General features: G+C 50.5%; 1 protein-coding gene across 1 annotated transcript in view; it reads right to left on the bottom strand.

Annotated features, from left to right (window-relative positions):
• The window catches only part of RAP1GAP2 (RAP1 GTPase activating protein 2), a 213227-nt gene that overhangs the window by 86262 nt on the left and 112057 nt on the right, over positions 1–14908 (bottom strand). The window contains 1 exon segment of the mRNA XM_038548535.1: positions 12143–12227. Coding sequence (XP_038404463.1) covers positions 12143–12227 — 85 coding nt within the window.

Raw genomic sequence — 14908 nt, 5'->3', positions numbered from 1 at the left:
TTAATCACTGAAGATTCATCATCACCTATTATGGATATTTATTAAGCACTGACCACTAAGTATTTATAAACCACCTCCTCTGGGCCCCTGCTGTAGCAGGCCCCATGGCAGCAAGAATAGGAAGAGCACACCCTGCTCCCTCAGGACAGGCTACACTGAACCAGTCTCTCCTGGCCCTGCACCTGTAACACCCTGCCCCTTGCACACACACACACACACTCACACCCCTACAACCACACTTGAATGACATCCAAATATGGAGGGATAAGCAGGTGCTGGCAGAGCTTCCGGACCTCACTAAGCTGCCATCAGGAGCTCCCAGGGGAGGGCAACCCACACCCTATAGCAGGTTAAATGGTAGCCACCCACCCCCCCCGCCCAAAAAAAAAATATGTCCACATCCAGGAGCCTGCGAAAGTTACCTGACTTGGAAAACAGGTCTTTGCACATACAATTACCTTAGGATCGCAAGATGAAATCACCCTAGATTACCACCCAGGTGGGCCCTAAATCCAATGATGAGTGTCCCTATAAAAGACCCACAGAGTGTAGAGTTAAGACAAAATGGAGTCATGTGGCCCCAAGTCAAAGGAACACCTGGAACTACCAGAAGCTGGAAGCAACAAGGAACCTCCACACTTGTGCCTCTGGAGGGAGCACAGACCTACTAACCCTTGATTTCAGACTTCTGGCCTCCAGAACTGTGAAGAATCCATTTCTGTTGTTTTAAGCCACCATAATTGTGGCATTTTGTTACAGCAGCCCCAAGTAAGGAATATATACATCAAGGCCTGAAACTGCATCTCCACACTCAGCTGGGAGCAGAGACTCTGCCAGGGGTCCAGTGAGGGAAGGCAAGAGGAGAGGCATGCTTGGAATCTAGCAGGAGGGGTCCTGTGAGAGGTCCTCCCACCCTCTATGAGGAAGGACCTATGGCAGCTACAGGAAAGGAAGAGTGGGATTATCAAGGAGACCTGCCCCTCCCACCCCCCACACAAGCATTTAGCTCAATGTCCACAATAATTACCACCAGTATCTACTGTGTACCAATATATATAACATGTACATGTACTTTATGAAGCCCTCGCTCACCCACTTCCTTCTGTAATCCTCACAGCAACCCAAAGGGATGGGCTCAGTCTACAAATAATGGAACTGAGGTTCACAGATCACTGAACTGCACAATGTCACACAGTTACTAAATTCCAGGCCAGGCCCAGGACTCTGTCCCACACATTCACATCAGAGGAGGCAGGACCCAAAAAGTAGGGATGTCACAGAAGCAGGTGCTAACAATAGCCAAACTGTGGAAGGAGCCTCGGTGTCCATCGAAAGATGAATGGATAAAGAAGATGTGGTCTATGTATACAATGGAATATTACTCAGCCATTAGAAACGACAAATACCCACCATCTGCTTCGACGTGGATGGAACTGGAGGGTATTATGCTGAGTAAAATAAGTCAATCGGAGAAGGACAAACATTATATGTTCTCATTCATTTGGGGAATATAAAAAATAGTGAAAGGGAATAAAGGGGAAAGGAGAAAAAATGAGTGGGAAATACCAGAAAGGGAGACAGAACATGAGAGACTCCTAACTCTGGGAAACGAACAAGGGGTGGTAGAAAGGGAGGTTGGCGGGGGATGGGGGTGACTGGGTAATGGGCACTGAGGGGGGCACCTGATGGGATGAGCACTGGGTGTTATGCTATATGTTGGCAAACTGAACTCCAATAATCAATCAATCAATCAGAAGCAGGTGCTAAGCTGGGGGCAGGAGAGCTGGTCAAGCCCTCAAAGGCAGGTGGCATGATTCGGGCTGGAGCAGTAAAGGAAGCGTCCCCAGGGAGATTCTGGAATGCCAACTGCTCTATCAGGGCACAAGACCTGTCTAGAAGTATAGGCTCATGTTAATATTAACTTTAGGCAAAAGGAGTTAGGGAGGACACTCCTGACAGAGGCAAACAAGCCATGAAGTGCATTCCAAAGCCAACCCTGGACTCTCCAAGACCCTAACCTACCCAGGCCTACCCTTAGTCCAGTCCCCAAATCCTTCATGCAGATGCCGGCCTTGCAGGCCCTTTGTGCCACCATGGGAACCAGCTTCACCTGTGACCCCTGACCAGCTCTGGGCAGCCCAACTACAAGAGATGGGAACATGATCCAAAAGGATGCTCCCTCCCTGAAGGCCCCTTCCCCAGGGGAAGACCCTTAGTTTGGGGCTTTTTCTAATACCCTCACTGTCTGAGACAAGGGGCTTAGGTAGGGCCAATCACACAAAATGCAATTTCAGTTTTGTTCATTGGACATGAAGAGACACCTCAACCATGGGCACCAGGCAGGGCAAGAAATCAAAGAAACTACACTAACAACAGAGAGATCGGTGTATTTCCTTTTAGACTTTCTCTGTAAGCATGGCTGCCATATAGAGGAATCATAACGACTATCTATTTGCAGCGCATGCTACACACCTCTGTTCTAAGCAATAAACATACACCATCTCAATCTCCCTTAAAGCCACATGAGGCAGGTTCTCTTACATCTCTATCCTACCAAATCAGGAAACTAAGGCAAAAAGAAGTTACATAGCTAGGAAGTGGTAAAACCGTAAGCCCAGGGAAACTGGCTCCTGAAACTGTGTTATTAACTACAACTCAGTATTGCTTCACATTTTTGAGAAAGAGCATCAAAGGGGTCCAAGTCCAGGTCAAAGGAGTGGGATTAGCCTCCACAGTGGAGGAGACCATGTGGCCTGTCAGAATGAAAGGGGGAATGGGCTAGAGAATCAAAGAGGAAGGGAAGAGGGTTCCCAGAGAAAACACTCTGGAAGCCTAGCTATTCCCCCTATATAAGGGATGAGAGGAACAAGGCCAAGTGGCCCACACGGCTAGACCAAGGCATTAGCAATGTCTAGGAAGCAGGGCTCCCTTCTGATGCTTCCAGCTCAGAATGCAAGAGTCCCAAGGCTACATAGGAGCAGGCCAGGGACTCTCATATGCTGGTGGCTCCCAGGTCCCTAGAGAGAAGCCCTTACTACATGTTTCTGAAAGGCAAGAACATCATCATCATCATCATTATTATCATAATCATCATCAAAATTATCGGTATCAGGGGTGCCTGGCTGGCTTAGTCAGTGGAGTACAAGACTCATAATCCCAGGATGGTGTGTTTGAGGCCCACACTGGGTATAAAGATTATTTAAAAATAAAATCTTAAAAAAAAATGACCTAAAAAAATGACCTATTATCACAACCAATTATTGACCACCTACTGTGCGTTAGCTGCTTCACAGACTACCTCATTACTCCTCACACCCCCTCTTCCAGGTCACGTAGCTGTTGTGCTTATATTACAGGTGAATAAATTAGAGGTCAGGGAGATTAAGTAACACTCTAAAACAATTCACAAAAAAAAAAAAAAAATTAAAACAATTCACACACAAGAGTATGGAGTAGTGTTTAAGACAGCACAGGCTCCAGAGTCACCCAGACAGACTTTGAGTCCAAATCCTGGCTCTGCACTCACCAGCTGTGGGACCGTGAGCAAATAACTTAACCTCTTCTGACAATTTCAATCAGAGATGCCAGAAATAATTCATCTCAAATGTCAACTGCAAATGACTGGCAGTGGCTGCCTGCAGTGCTTTGGTGGAGAGGGTTCTGAGACCACATCTGAATTCATGGGCAAGTGTGCTGTGATCAATTACTGACATTTGCCGTGGGGCAGTGAGGTGGGGCGGGGGGTGTGGGGGGGGGTGACAGCACAAGTGTCACATATCTGCCATCCCACATTTAGAGAAACACCACGGCTTATAGAAATGACTATACAAGAACACTAGCACGGCCAGTGGACTTTTGACTAAAGCACCAAAGCAACTCAAAAGTATTTTCAGCAACTGGATATCTATATGGGAAAAAATGGATCTAGATCCCTGTATTATGCCATATGCAATTAAACTGAGATGGATCGGGGGCACCTGGGTGCTCAGCAGTTGAGTGTCTGCCTTTGGCTGAGGGTGTGATCCCAGGGTCCAGGACCAAGTCCCGCATCAGGCTCCTTGCACAGAGCCTGCTTCTCCCTCTGCCAATGTCTCTGCCTCTCTCTGTGTCTGTCACAAATAAATAAATAAAATATTTATAAATAAATAAAAATAAAATAAACTGAGATGGATCTACAGCTAAAACTAGAAAGCTTCTAGAAGAAAATATGGAAGAAGTCTTTGTGATATGGAGTGAGCATGGACTTCTTAGGACATAAAATGAAAAATTAGAGATTGTCAAAACTAAAACTTCTGTTCATCAGAAACACTGTTAAGAAAGGGATGAACTTGTATCCAGACTATGTAAAGTAGGCCTTTACTACTAGTAGTAGCGATTTTATTTTATTTTATTTTATTTTATTTTTAAGACTTATTTATTCATGAAAGACACGGAGAGAAAGAGAGGCAGAGATATAGGCAGAGGGACAAGCAGGCTCCATGCAGGGAGCCCGATGTGGGATTCGATCCCGGGACTCCCGGATCACGCCCTGAGCTGAAGGCAGACATCCAACCTCTGAGCCACTCAGGCATCCCAAGACAGCAATTTTAAAGGGGAAGGAGGGCCAAAAGGAACCATAAAATGGCCAACAACTATGTAAAAACCTGTTCAACATCATTAGTCACCAGAAAAATGCGAATTAAAACCACCATGAAATGCCCCTACACACTACTCAAGTGGCTAAAATGAAGCAGACTGCCAAGGGCAAATGTTGGCAAGGATGTGGAGCAATCAACCGCCTCACACCACCGCCAGCAGCAATGTGAAATGGTGCAGTCATCTGGCGATTGGAGGTTTCGTATAAAGTTAAAATTCATCTACCCACTGACCCAGAGATTTCACTCTAAATATTTACCTAAGAGAAATGAAAACCGTTCCAAAAAACAAAAACCACAGCACAAAGCAAATCAAAATGTTCATAGCCAGAGCACCTTGGTGGCTCAGCAGTTGAGCATCTGCCTTCGGCTCAGGGCGTGATCCCGGGGTCCCAGGATCGAGTTCCACATCAAAGACAGCGTACATACGAGCAGCTATGCACCCGTGAGAGGTAGCTGCATGCAGATGGTGCACACAGAGACATCTCAATGTCCTCAAAGCATCTGAGGCATACCCCCGCAGACGCAGATGCAGGCAAGCCCTTCCTCATGTCTGCACTGTCCCTGAGCTCCTGAGAAGGAGCTTCTGAGGGGATGACATATGGACATAAATGGGGGTCTGTGTGGAGACCAGAGACGGCTCTCCCAGGGCCCGCAGTGTCACCAAGAAAAGCTCTGCAACGGTGGGAATGGGGGTACAAATATTTGTCCTAACTCTCATGTCCCCCTCCAAGGCTCTCTCAAGGAGAGGGAAACCAAACCTTCCTGCTCTGTCCTTGAGCCCTTCCTGCCCCAAGAAGGTCCCCTTCCACCCTTCTCACAATTGTGTCATTACTTCATTCATACAAAATTGGTAGACCTCACAGGGGCCTACACCTCCTTGCTCAACCCTGATGGAAGGGGGCAGTTTCCCTTCCCGGCATGGACAGAAGAGAGGAGGCAGGAGCCATGAACAAACTGAAAAGCTGACATCGGGCCTCAGGCTCAAGCTACAAGCTGGAAAGGAAAGCCCAGCCCCGCCCCAGGGGGAGAGAGCAGCTGATGGGCAACAGTGAGCCTGGAGGGTGAAAGGGGACCTGCATGGCTCCACCCAAAGGGAATGAAGATAGTGCAGAGGAGAAGCTCCTCAGACTCCAATTCCCTCCAGTTTCTTCCCAGGAGACTTCTGCTACCTGACTTACCCCAAGGGTTTCAAGGGCATTAGTGAATCATGGAGTGTAGAGTACCAAAGAGACACTATAGGAACAAGACTTCTGCTCCTCTCCACAGCAAGAACCCCAGGCCCCCATTACCTTCTTCTGGAAAAGAGAAGATCTGAGAGGGACTGCCCTTGGACTCTCACAAAGTGGCATGGAGAAGGTCTGAGGGAAGTGGCCCTCAGACTCTCACAAGGGAAGATCACACGCATAGACTAAACTAGGGTTGCCTCCCAGCTGATCAGGCCACTATAGGCCTGGTGGGGATCCAAAGGCGACTATGACAGTTCAGGTCAAGGTCAGAACAAATGCCAGCACTTGTCACCCAATGAAATGCCCTGCACATTCACTGTGAGCTGGGAGAGAATAGGAAGGGTCAACCCCCTCACCTCATGAAACCCAGAAAGGCTGATGTCTCTAGTCAGTCCCAGAGGGGTAGCCCAAACCCGCGCCTGCCATCAGGGCCCTTCTGCCCACCCTACCCCTCCTCCCCAAGAAGCCATCCTCACTCCTCTCCACCCCGAGAAGCCACACGACACATTTGAGCTTGTCACATGCTGAGCCATATGGTTTCTTCTGCTCAGTGAAGGCTCCCTGTAGACAGCAGGTTCTTTGAGGGGTAAGGACTGCGGCCTCAGTTTGACCCCACAGGGCCCAGCGCAATGCTGGGCACACACAGTTGGCCCTCTCTAAATGCCTATTGACCCATTTGGGCATGAAAACCAGATCATAAAAAATGTGGACCTAGAAACAATCCACAGCATTCCCAGGGACACAGCCCCAAATCCCTCTCCCAGCCCACCCTGTACCATCCACAGTGTGAGTTCTGGCTGAAACTGGGCTCTCATTCAGCCCATCTGCTTAGCATCTCTTTGGTTGCTTTTTCTCAGTTTCATATTAGAAAAAAAAATCCCCCTGAAAAACACAAACCGCAAAGGGGCAGGAGAAGGGGAGTAAAGACCAGTTGCATCAGATGCTCGGTGGGGGCAGGAGGTTGAGGAGGTTCTCAGGGGCTACAGGCTCCCTCTGCTCCAACAGTCCCTTCCTCTTGGGAGAAGCAACCAGAGGAGGGGCTGTCCTAGCTATGAGGGGTGGGATGAGAGGAACACTTTACCAAAACTGGTTTGGGTCTGAGAATTTAACTTATACTGACCATTGAGGAGACAATACCATCCTCAGGGGGACCTTGGGTGAGTCCAATTCCCCATTCCAGTTTATCTATAAAAGAAATGAATCACCCATCCCTGACATTCTGTGACTCCCATGCTAATCCACCAAAGGGGGATGCCTGCCCCAAGCCTGCCCTACTGAGGGAACTAGGTGAGCCCTGCCCACCCCACCCAGATGCTAGGGGTAGGCTGGAGGCCATGCCACAGGACCCCCAAGGCCAGAGACCCTGGAGAGAGGCTAGCTTCCACCCTGGATGTCTCAGACGTCAGTGTACAATAATAACCTGGGGAGCTCAGGAGATACCAGCAAAGCAGAGGCCTGATCCCACCCTGGAGATGGACATCACGAGTGGATCCTGGGTCAGCGCAGGTAGAGACCTCACCCAAGACTGATGGGCAATGAGGGAGCTGCAGTCCGCATCTTAAAGGACATCTAGGGGCTTAATTTACAAGAGTATTAAACCTGGAGATAGAGGGTCTGCTGGGATATAAGATTCCAGCAAAACCAGAGCAGTAGAATATCAAGCACAGGCTCCTCCCACCTGGATGCCCCAGCAGTCAACACACCATCAATATCCACCAAGCACCCACCCACACCATAGAACAGGAGAGTCACTGCCCTCAAGGAACTCAGTACAGGAAGTGCCAGATGACCAGCAACAGGACTTGGTAAGTGCAATGACAAAAGGGACACTCCCTCTGTGAGGAACAGGCTGGCATGAGGACTGTGGTGTTAACCATATGAGTCAGTTTGCTTTGCCAAAGGACAAAAAATGTCCTAGCCACAGACTGTCTCCTAACCACGGCCACAGGCTAAGTAAGTCTTTGCCACAGAACAAGCCCGAATAACAGTCATAAAGGCCAGGTATACCACACACACACTGACCTCCCACACCCACCATCGGAGGGTCCCAACCCCAGTGTGAGCTTTAGGGTGACACGAGTGCTCAGCTCTGACCTTGGCCTCAGAGCTGAGGCCAGAAAAGCCATCCCGTAGGCTGCTGCTCTGCTCTGAGCCAGCCTGGAGTTCCCCCATCAGGCCAGCCTTACCTGTGACAGCCTGTTGGGCCCTGTGCTGGCCACAACAGAGCAGGCGCAGGGATCCAGTGGACAGCTGTGGTTTTTTTGAATAAATAACTATGTTAACTAATCTCTTACTTGTGCTCCAGATTCCTGATCCGTACCCCTCCCTCCTGTATCCACACACCCTCCTGGCTCCCTCCTGTCAACATTTCCACTCACTCCTCAACACAGCCCAGTCGGCTGTCCACTCCTCCCTCCCCTGAACCGTTCTGAGGCATAGCAGCAGCGCCACCAGGCCTCTGCGTGCCCCAGAGCATACTTGGCCTCTCTGCAACAGCCAACACAGCTGCCCATTCTTCCTTTGCAAACCGCTCCTCCCACCCAGTCTCAGCCTCCTCCAAATCAGCCTCTGACCAGGGGGTGCCCTCATGGCACCACCCCAGGAACGTCTCCTCTTCTCACTTCACCCTCTCCCTGAAGCACTCACTGCCCCTTACCCACCCCTCCATCCCAGGCTTTAATTCCCACCTCTACAAGAATGGCTCCCTCTTCTAAGTCTCAGCAGCTCACTAAAAACCCCATTTGTGTCTCAAGCATGTGGAACACAACACTTAGAACCAAAGCCTCCAAAAAAAAAAAAAAAAGAAAGAAAAAAGAACCAAAGCCTCATCCTCCCTCCCTTCTCAGAGAACAGCTGTACCATTTATCCATTGTTCGCAACCTGCAGCCACTCTTGCCTCCTATCTCTCCCCAAATCTTCCTATCTGATCAATCTACCTCCTAGAAAATCAGAGATCTGACTACTTCCAAATAACCCCACACACCCCTCAGAGTCAGACCACCATCACCCCTCCTATCCCTGCACTGGATGCACTCGGTGACCTCGCAACCCCTCCCTGACTTTCCACTCTGCTCCTCTGACAAATCCTCCACCCAAAAGCCAGGGTGATTTTCCAAAAAGTCCCATCATGGGGCTACTGCTCTGACTAAAATCTTCAATGACATCAATGCCCAAAATTTAGTTAAGGATAAGGCCCAAAATCAAGGCACCTAGGTGTCTCAGTGGTTGAGTGTCTGCCTTTGGCTCAGGTCGTGACCCCAGGATCCAGGACGGGTTCCGCATTGGGCTCCCCACAGGGAGCCTGCTTCTCCCTCTGCCTATGTCTCTGCCTCTCTCTGGGTGTCTCTCATGAATAAATAAATAAAACCTTAAAAAAAAAAAAAAAGGCCCAAAATCTTTAACAAAACTTCTAAGGGTCTCGGTAGACGGGACGGGCAGAGTGGGTGAAGGAGGGTAGGAGGTGTGGGCTTCCAGCTATGGAACAAATCAGTCATGGGGATGAAAGGCACAGCCCAGGGAATAGTCAGTCAGTGGTGGTGTGATCGTGTCGTGTGGTGACCGACGGCAGCTATGCTTGTGGTGAGCGGAGCATAACGTATAGACTTATCCCATCGTTATGCTGTACACCTGAGTTCATGTAACATTGTGTGTCAACTATATTTTAAGATAAAAAAGAAATGTTTTCAGATTATATTTTTAAAAATTGAAAAATAAAATAAAACTTCCAAGGTTGTGCCTCTTCCTCCCTCACTGTGGATGCTCTGACCGCTCTGGCTTCCCATTCTGCCAGTGCGGCCTCCTCCCTCCTGCCCCAGGGGCCTAGGGAGCCTGCAGCAGTCAGTACTTCTGCCCACCAATTCTGAGATTCTGCACCCCTAAGGAGCTCCCAAAGAATGCAGGTACTGCTGGTCCCTTGGCCTCGAGTAGCAAGCGTCTAGAACACTCTCCTCTACTCTGACTGCACCTTTGCCTAACAAGGTCCTACTCAGCTCCCAGGGCTCAGCTTCAACATCATCTCCTACGAAGTCCTACCTGACCCTCTCCAAGGTCAGGTTCGATTCCTACACACCCACCCTTTATACTGTTCCTGAGCTATGCTGCCCTTTTCCTTTGGAACATTCGTCACACCTCACTGTCCCATCCTTCCTCTTAAAGTTGGTTTTTCAACTTTCTTTCTTTATTTTTTTTGGTTTTTCAACTTTCACCTCCCTAGCTAGATGACCAACTCCAGGAGGGTGGGACTACGATGGCTTGTTCCCTACTAATACCCCAGCACTCAGCACCAGGCCTGGCATGTGGTCAGCACTTGCGGTAGAAAGCTATTTGGTCTTGCTTGCCCTGCATCCATCTCCCCAACTTCTCCTAATGACACCTCAACTTTCCTTTGAGGAACCACCTCTCCCCCACTCTTGGTTCTTTAGGCTTAGAGAGTGGGCATGAGACCCAGGTCTGGCCAGTCAGAGCCTCCTCCTCTTTGGCCACAATGATTGGTTTAGACATAGACAGGTGACCTAAGCCAGGCCCTCAAACTTCTTCCCTGAGACTTTTGTTAGAAGTACTGGGGGAAAGATACTCTTCTTTCCACTGAAGTTACTTACAGGTAGGAGCTACTGTTACTATCCTGCCACCACAGAGACAGAGCTTGACAAAGAATGAAACCAACAGAGAGATGGAAAGAGACACATCTCATAGATGTAGCCATGCCTAGAGTCTACACTCGCATTACAAAGCAATAAATTCTGTTTTATGCTTACACCAAAGCGAGTTATGTTTCTGTCACTTGTAACCAAGAGCCTTGACTAATACAACATTCAAGCAAGTACTGGGTGGTGAATGAATTAAGTGAGCAAGTGAGTAAGGGGAGCTTGCCAAGAGAACTCAGCGACTCCTCCTAGGAGACTTTCAGGGTTCTCACTGCAACCTCCCACCACCCATGAGCACAGTGACAAGCACCCTACATCCAACTTTGCAGACCAAGGGGCTGAAACTCAGAATGGTGACGTGCTTCTCAGCAATCCCGTGTGTAAACAAACCACCCGGCACCTGGCTCAGACACCTGCACCGGGATCAGGCTGACAAAGGTAGTCTGGCTCTCAGTGCCCCTAAGCACCCCACCAGGAGGAAAGCAGAGCTGTCCTCGGGTCAGCCCTGTGCCCCATGCCCCACCCACTCTCGAACTCCTAATCCAACCAGGGCAGGCTCTGACTGTCATTCCATGAGATTCTCCCTCGATGCATACCACACAGCTCTCTGCATGGTGGACATTCAATATGGGGTGATAACGGAAAGGTGGCGTTTATCTACTTCCTTCAGGGGGGTATTGCTTTGCAACAGATTAAGTTAGGGGAGCAGGGATATGACAGAGAACAAGAGGGGAGAGATGCTTAATGATTTCCCTGTGAGTCATCCAGCAGAGCCCAAGGACAGAGATACAGGGTGGCCCAGACATCCTCTCAGATGACTCAGGAAGCAGTGACTTCTTCAGGGCTAGTCCTCACCTGGCAAACTGTGAGTGGGAGGGAGGGAAGGAGCGTCGTCACTGCTGCCTAGGCAGGAATATGGGCTGAGCCAAAGTCCTCCCTGAGAGCCAGCTCAGGCCTGTGACCAACCTGCCAGCAGGCATTTCTAGGTAAAGGGAGGAGGACATGGTCAGGGGAGGCGACAGCTGCTTCAGCTCCCTTCCAGGAATGAGCAGTAGGGGCCTGGGATTCTGGGAGGTGGTCTCCCAGGAAAGAGACTCATGAATGAAGTACTTCTAGGAAAGAATTACTGACCCCAGAAGCTCCAGAGCAACTCTCCCACAGAGACTGGGGGGACAGGGCCAGCCCAGGAGGGCCAGTCTGAGGCAGACAGACCAGCATGCAAGTGCCACTCTGGTACCAAGAGGGCCCCCCCACCCCGCCCCGGGACCCTGCCTTCCCCAGGCAGCTCTCCTGGGCAAAAGCCCCTTAAGATACCAGGCTGCCATTGCTTCTCAGCCCTTCAGCTAAGACCAGCTAAAGACACCAGGCCACACTCCGAGTCTCCTCACTCACTCCTGCCTGGGCCCCTGATGCTGTACCCCACTGTTCCACAAGGCCCCATCCAGCCCCCATTATCTCCTCACCACCCGACACCCCCAAGTCTCAGTCACACTTCCCTCCTGCACTGGTGAGCTCCAGTGGATGCTGCCTCCTGAGGTATCAGGGCACCCTATGGTACCCACCGGACGGAAGCAGCTGGCTGGGATCTCAGGGTCAGCTACCTCCCCTCCCCACTTACCAATACCAAGCCTCTTACCTTCATGGTGGGAGGTGCAGTGAGAGGAGGGGACAGGGGCTGGTCTGGGAAGGTCACATCTGAGCTGTTGGCCAGCTCCTGCTTCCTGCAAAGAGAATGCAGAACAGAGGTGAGTGATGGCCTGCCTGAGCCATTCCCTCTCTCTGTCAAGAGCAGCTGGGCATGGGGACCTGGGCTAATGCACACCATGCCAAACTAGAGTGGAGCGCACTCTCTGCTGTGCTGCCCTAGACCTTAAAGTGGGGCTCTTTCGCATGTGGTTCCTGCAGCAGCCACAAAGGCATCACCTGGGAACTTGTGACAAATGCAAATTCTCAGGGGCACACCAGCATCTCCAGCGATGGAGGCAAGGATTCCGGGTTTTACAACCCATCCAGATGATTCTGATGTACACTGGAGTTTGAGAACCACTGCTCTAAAGATCTGGAGGACCCACAACACCTACAGGCCTCAGAGGCATGGACAAATGTTTAAAGGCATCAAAATAAACATAACCGTTTTACCAAAATAGCAAAGTTTGATAGGGTGGAAGATAATCAGACCCTGAAACTCTGGCAGTTACCATTCACCTTCAAGTATTTTCATTTGTCAAAACTATAGTGGTTAATAAAATATATCTATACATTTGGTAGATGTATTTCCAAACACATTTGAATTCAGGACCCCCCAAAAAAGAGAGAGACAAAAGAGGAATGAATATAAATGTTTGTGATTCATTCTTCCTGGGTACCCTTTGCCCCCAAACACACACATACACACACACACACACACACACACACACCACGGCCAGAGAGCTGACCTTGGGAGGATGGGGCTGCCTGCTGTGTAAGCTGCAGGTAGAACTTATTTTAGTCCATGTGGGCTAGGACCATGGAGAAGCAGCTAAACAGAGTTGTGTCACCATGACAACACGACTGCAACAAGTTCACTGCTCTCACATACTCCCCACTTTCCATCTGGCCCTCACTGGTGACCAAGGAGTGCTAGTTTGCAGTCCGATTACCAGGCAGATTGTTGGCAGTGAGATGAGCCTTTGGAGCAACGGTTATGCAACAGGGCCTGCTGGGCAGAACATGGAGGAGCCCCAGATGAGGGGCTCTGGGGTCCTGGACGTACCCTGGCTATCTCCTGGGACAACAGGGAGAGGCAGGGATAACAGCATTAAGAGCCCAAGACCAGACTGAGCCATCAGGACTCCCAACTTTGAGACCCTTTCCTTCTCCAGAACCCCACCCTGAAGCAGCCAAGTCAGTATGTACCTGGGTCACACTTCAATGACCAAAAGGATCCCCACTGCACCTCAAGAGAATGCTTCTGTACTCTCCAGCCCACATCTTGCCAACAGGGATGACAGCTTTAACAGGGCTCCTTCATGAGAAAAGCCCACCCTCCCTACAGAACCCAGCCCCCTGCCTTTCCAGAAGAAGCCTTTGCTCTGTGAGCCAGACGCCACCCCAGCCTGGCTCCCCTTAGCCCACAGAGCAGGCCCAACCCGAAAGGAATCAGGCCAGGTGCTGTGAGGCCATGTCCACCCTGGCATGACTCTTGCCTATCCCTGCAGCAGGCCATGCCTCATTGTCCTCTAGGCAACCAGGTAAGGAGGCTGTGTGAACATCTGGCTTGGTACAGGATCCACATGACCCCTATTAACCTCAACCTGCCAATCCCCCTTTCTGATCCTCCATTTGCCTTCCTCCTCATATCTTCCTGGACCGGACCTAGGTCTCACTCTGAGGCGGGGGGGGGGGGGGGGGGTGCCTCTCTCCAGGTCCAGACTATAACTGGCACATGAATCAGCAGGGCCACGACTCAGCCCGTGTACAGGTACACATACACTCACACACAAAGGGATAAACAAGAGCCTCCTTCTACCTCTTAGTCAAGAACCACCACCTCCCCTTCCTTCTATGGGTTTGGGGTAAGTGTGGGGTCCAGCCCAGCTGCTCTGGCCCTCATTTGCCTGTAGACCCCAAAGAGTTGGATCCACAAAGGCTCACCCCCTCCAACCACTCTGCCCTCTCCCAAGCAGCTACTGCTCCTCCTCAACAGGCCCAGCCCCTGAGAGCCATGATGGGGGAAAGGCAGGGGAGGAAGGAAGATCAAGGATGCGGGTACCACCCTCAGGTCTCCTGAGGTGAGGCTGAACGAGGGCAGCTCCCCCCGTGGGAGTTGGGAGCCAAGGAGGAAGTGGCATGCAGGGAGGGGACAGAAGGCAAGGCCCATGCCCAAAGTCTATAGGACTGTTCAGGGGTTAGCTTAGGACCCCTGGACCACTCCTCTGGAGGAGGTGGTGACACACTTGCCTAACAGCAATCCTGGCTCTCCAGGAACACAAATCCTAGAGGAAGGCAACACTGGCAGGTTTTTACTATCACTGGTCAAGAGAGACTCATATACATAGTCACACTGTACTTCTCTCTATAAGACGCAAGGTGTCCACTCCCATGGGACCAAAGTAGATGCAATTATTACCCAAGGCCCCTGAGTCTCAGGCAAAGGGCCACCACACTCAAACCTTCCTGGGCTGAGCCCCGCTTCCTTGCACCAGCTTGTTTTCCCTGGATGCTGGCATAAGATACTTGGACCAGTCTCCAAGGAGGAGTGAGGACAGTTCAGTGGGAGCGTAAGGTATCTTCCAAGGCAAAAGGAGTCCCTGAATAGTGTCTGGAGCCTGGAAAGTGCTGAACAAGAATGTGACTAGCACCTCATCCTTGTTCTAGGGCTCTATCCAAGACTCCGGATGGGATGCTAGGGTAGACAGAAGGC

The sequence above is a fragment of the Canis lupus genome, chromosome 9 (genome assembly GCF_011100685.1).
Source record: "Canis lupus familiaris isolate Mischka breed German Shepherd chromosome 9, alternate assembly UU_Cfam_GSD_1.0, whole genome shotgun sequence".
NCBI classification, from domain to species: Eukaryota; Metazoa; Chordata; class Mammalia; order Carnivora; family Canidae; genus Canis; species Canis lupus.
The sequence above is the reverse complement of the archived record's forward strand: the minus strand, read 5'-3'. Positions and strand labels throughout refer to the sequence as shown.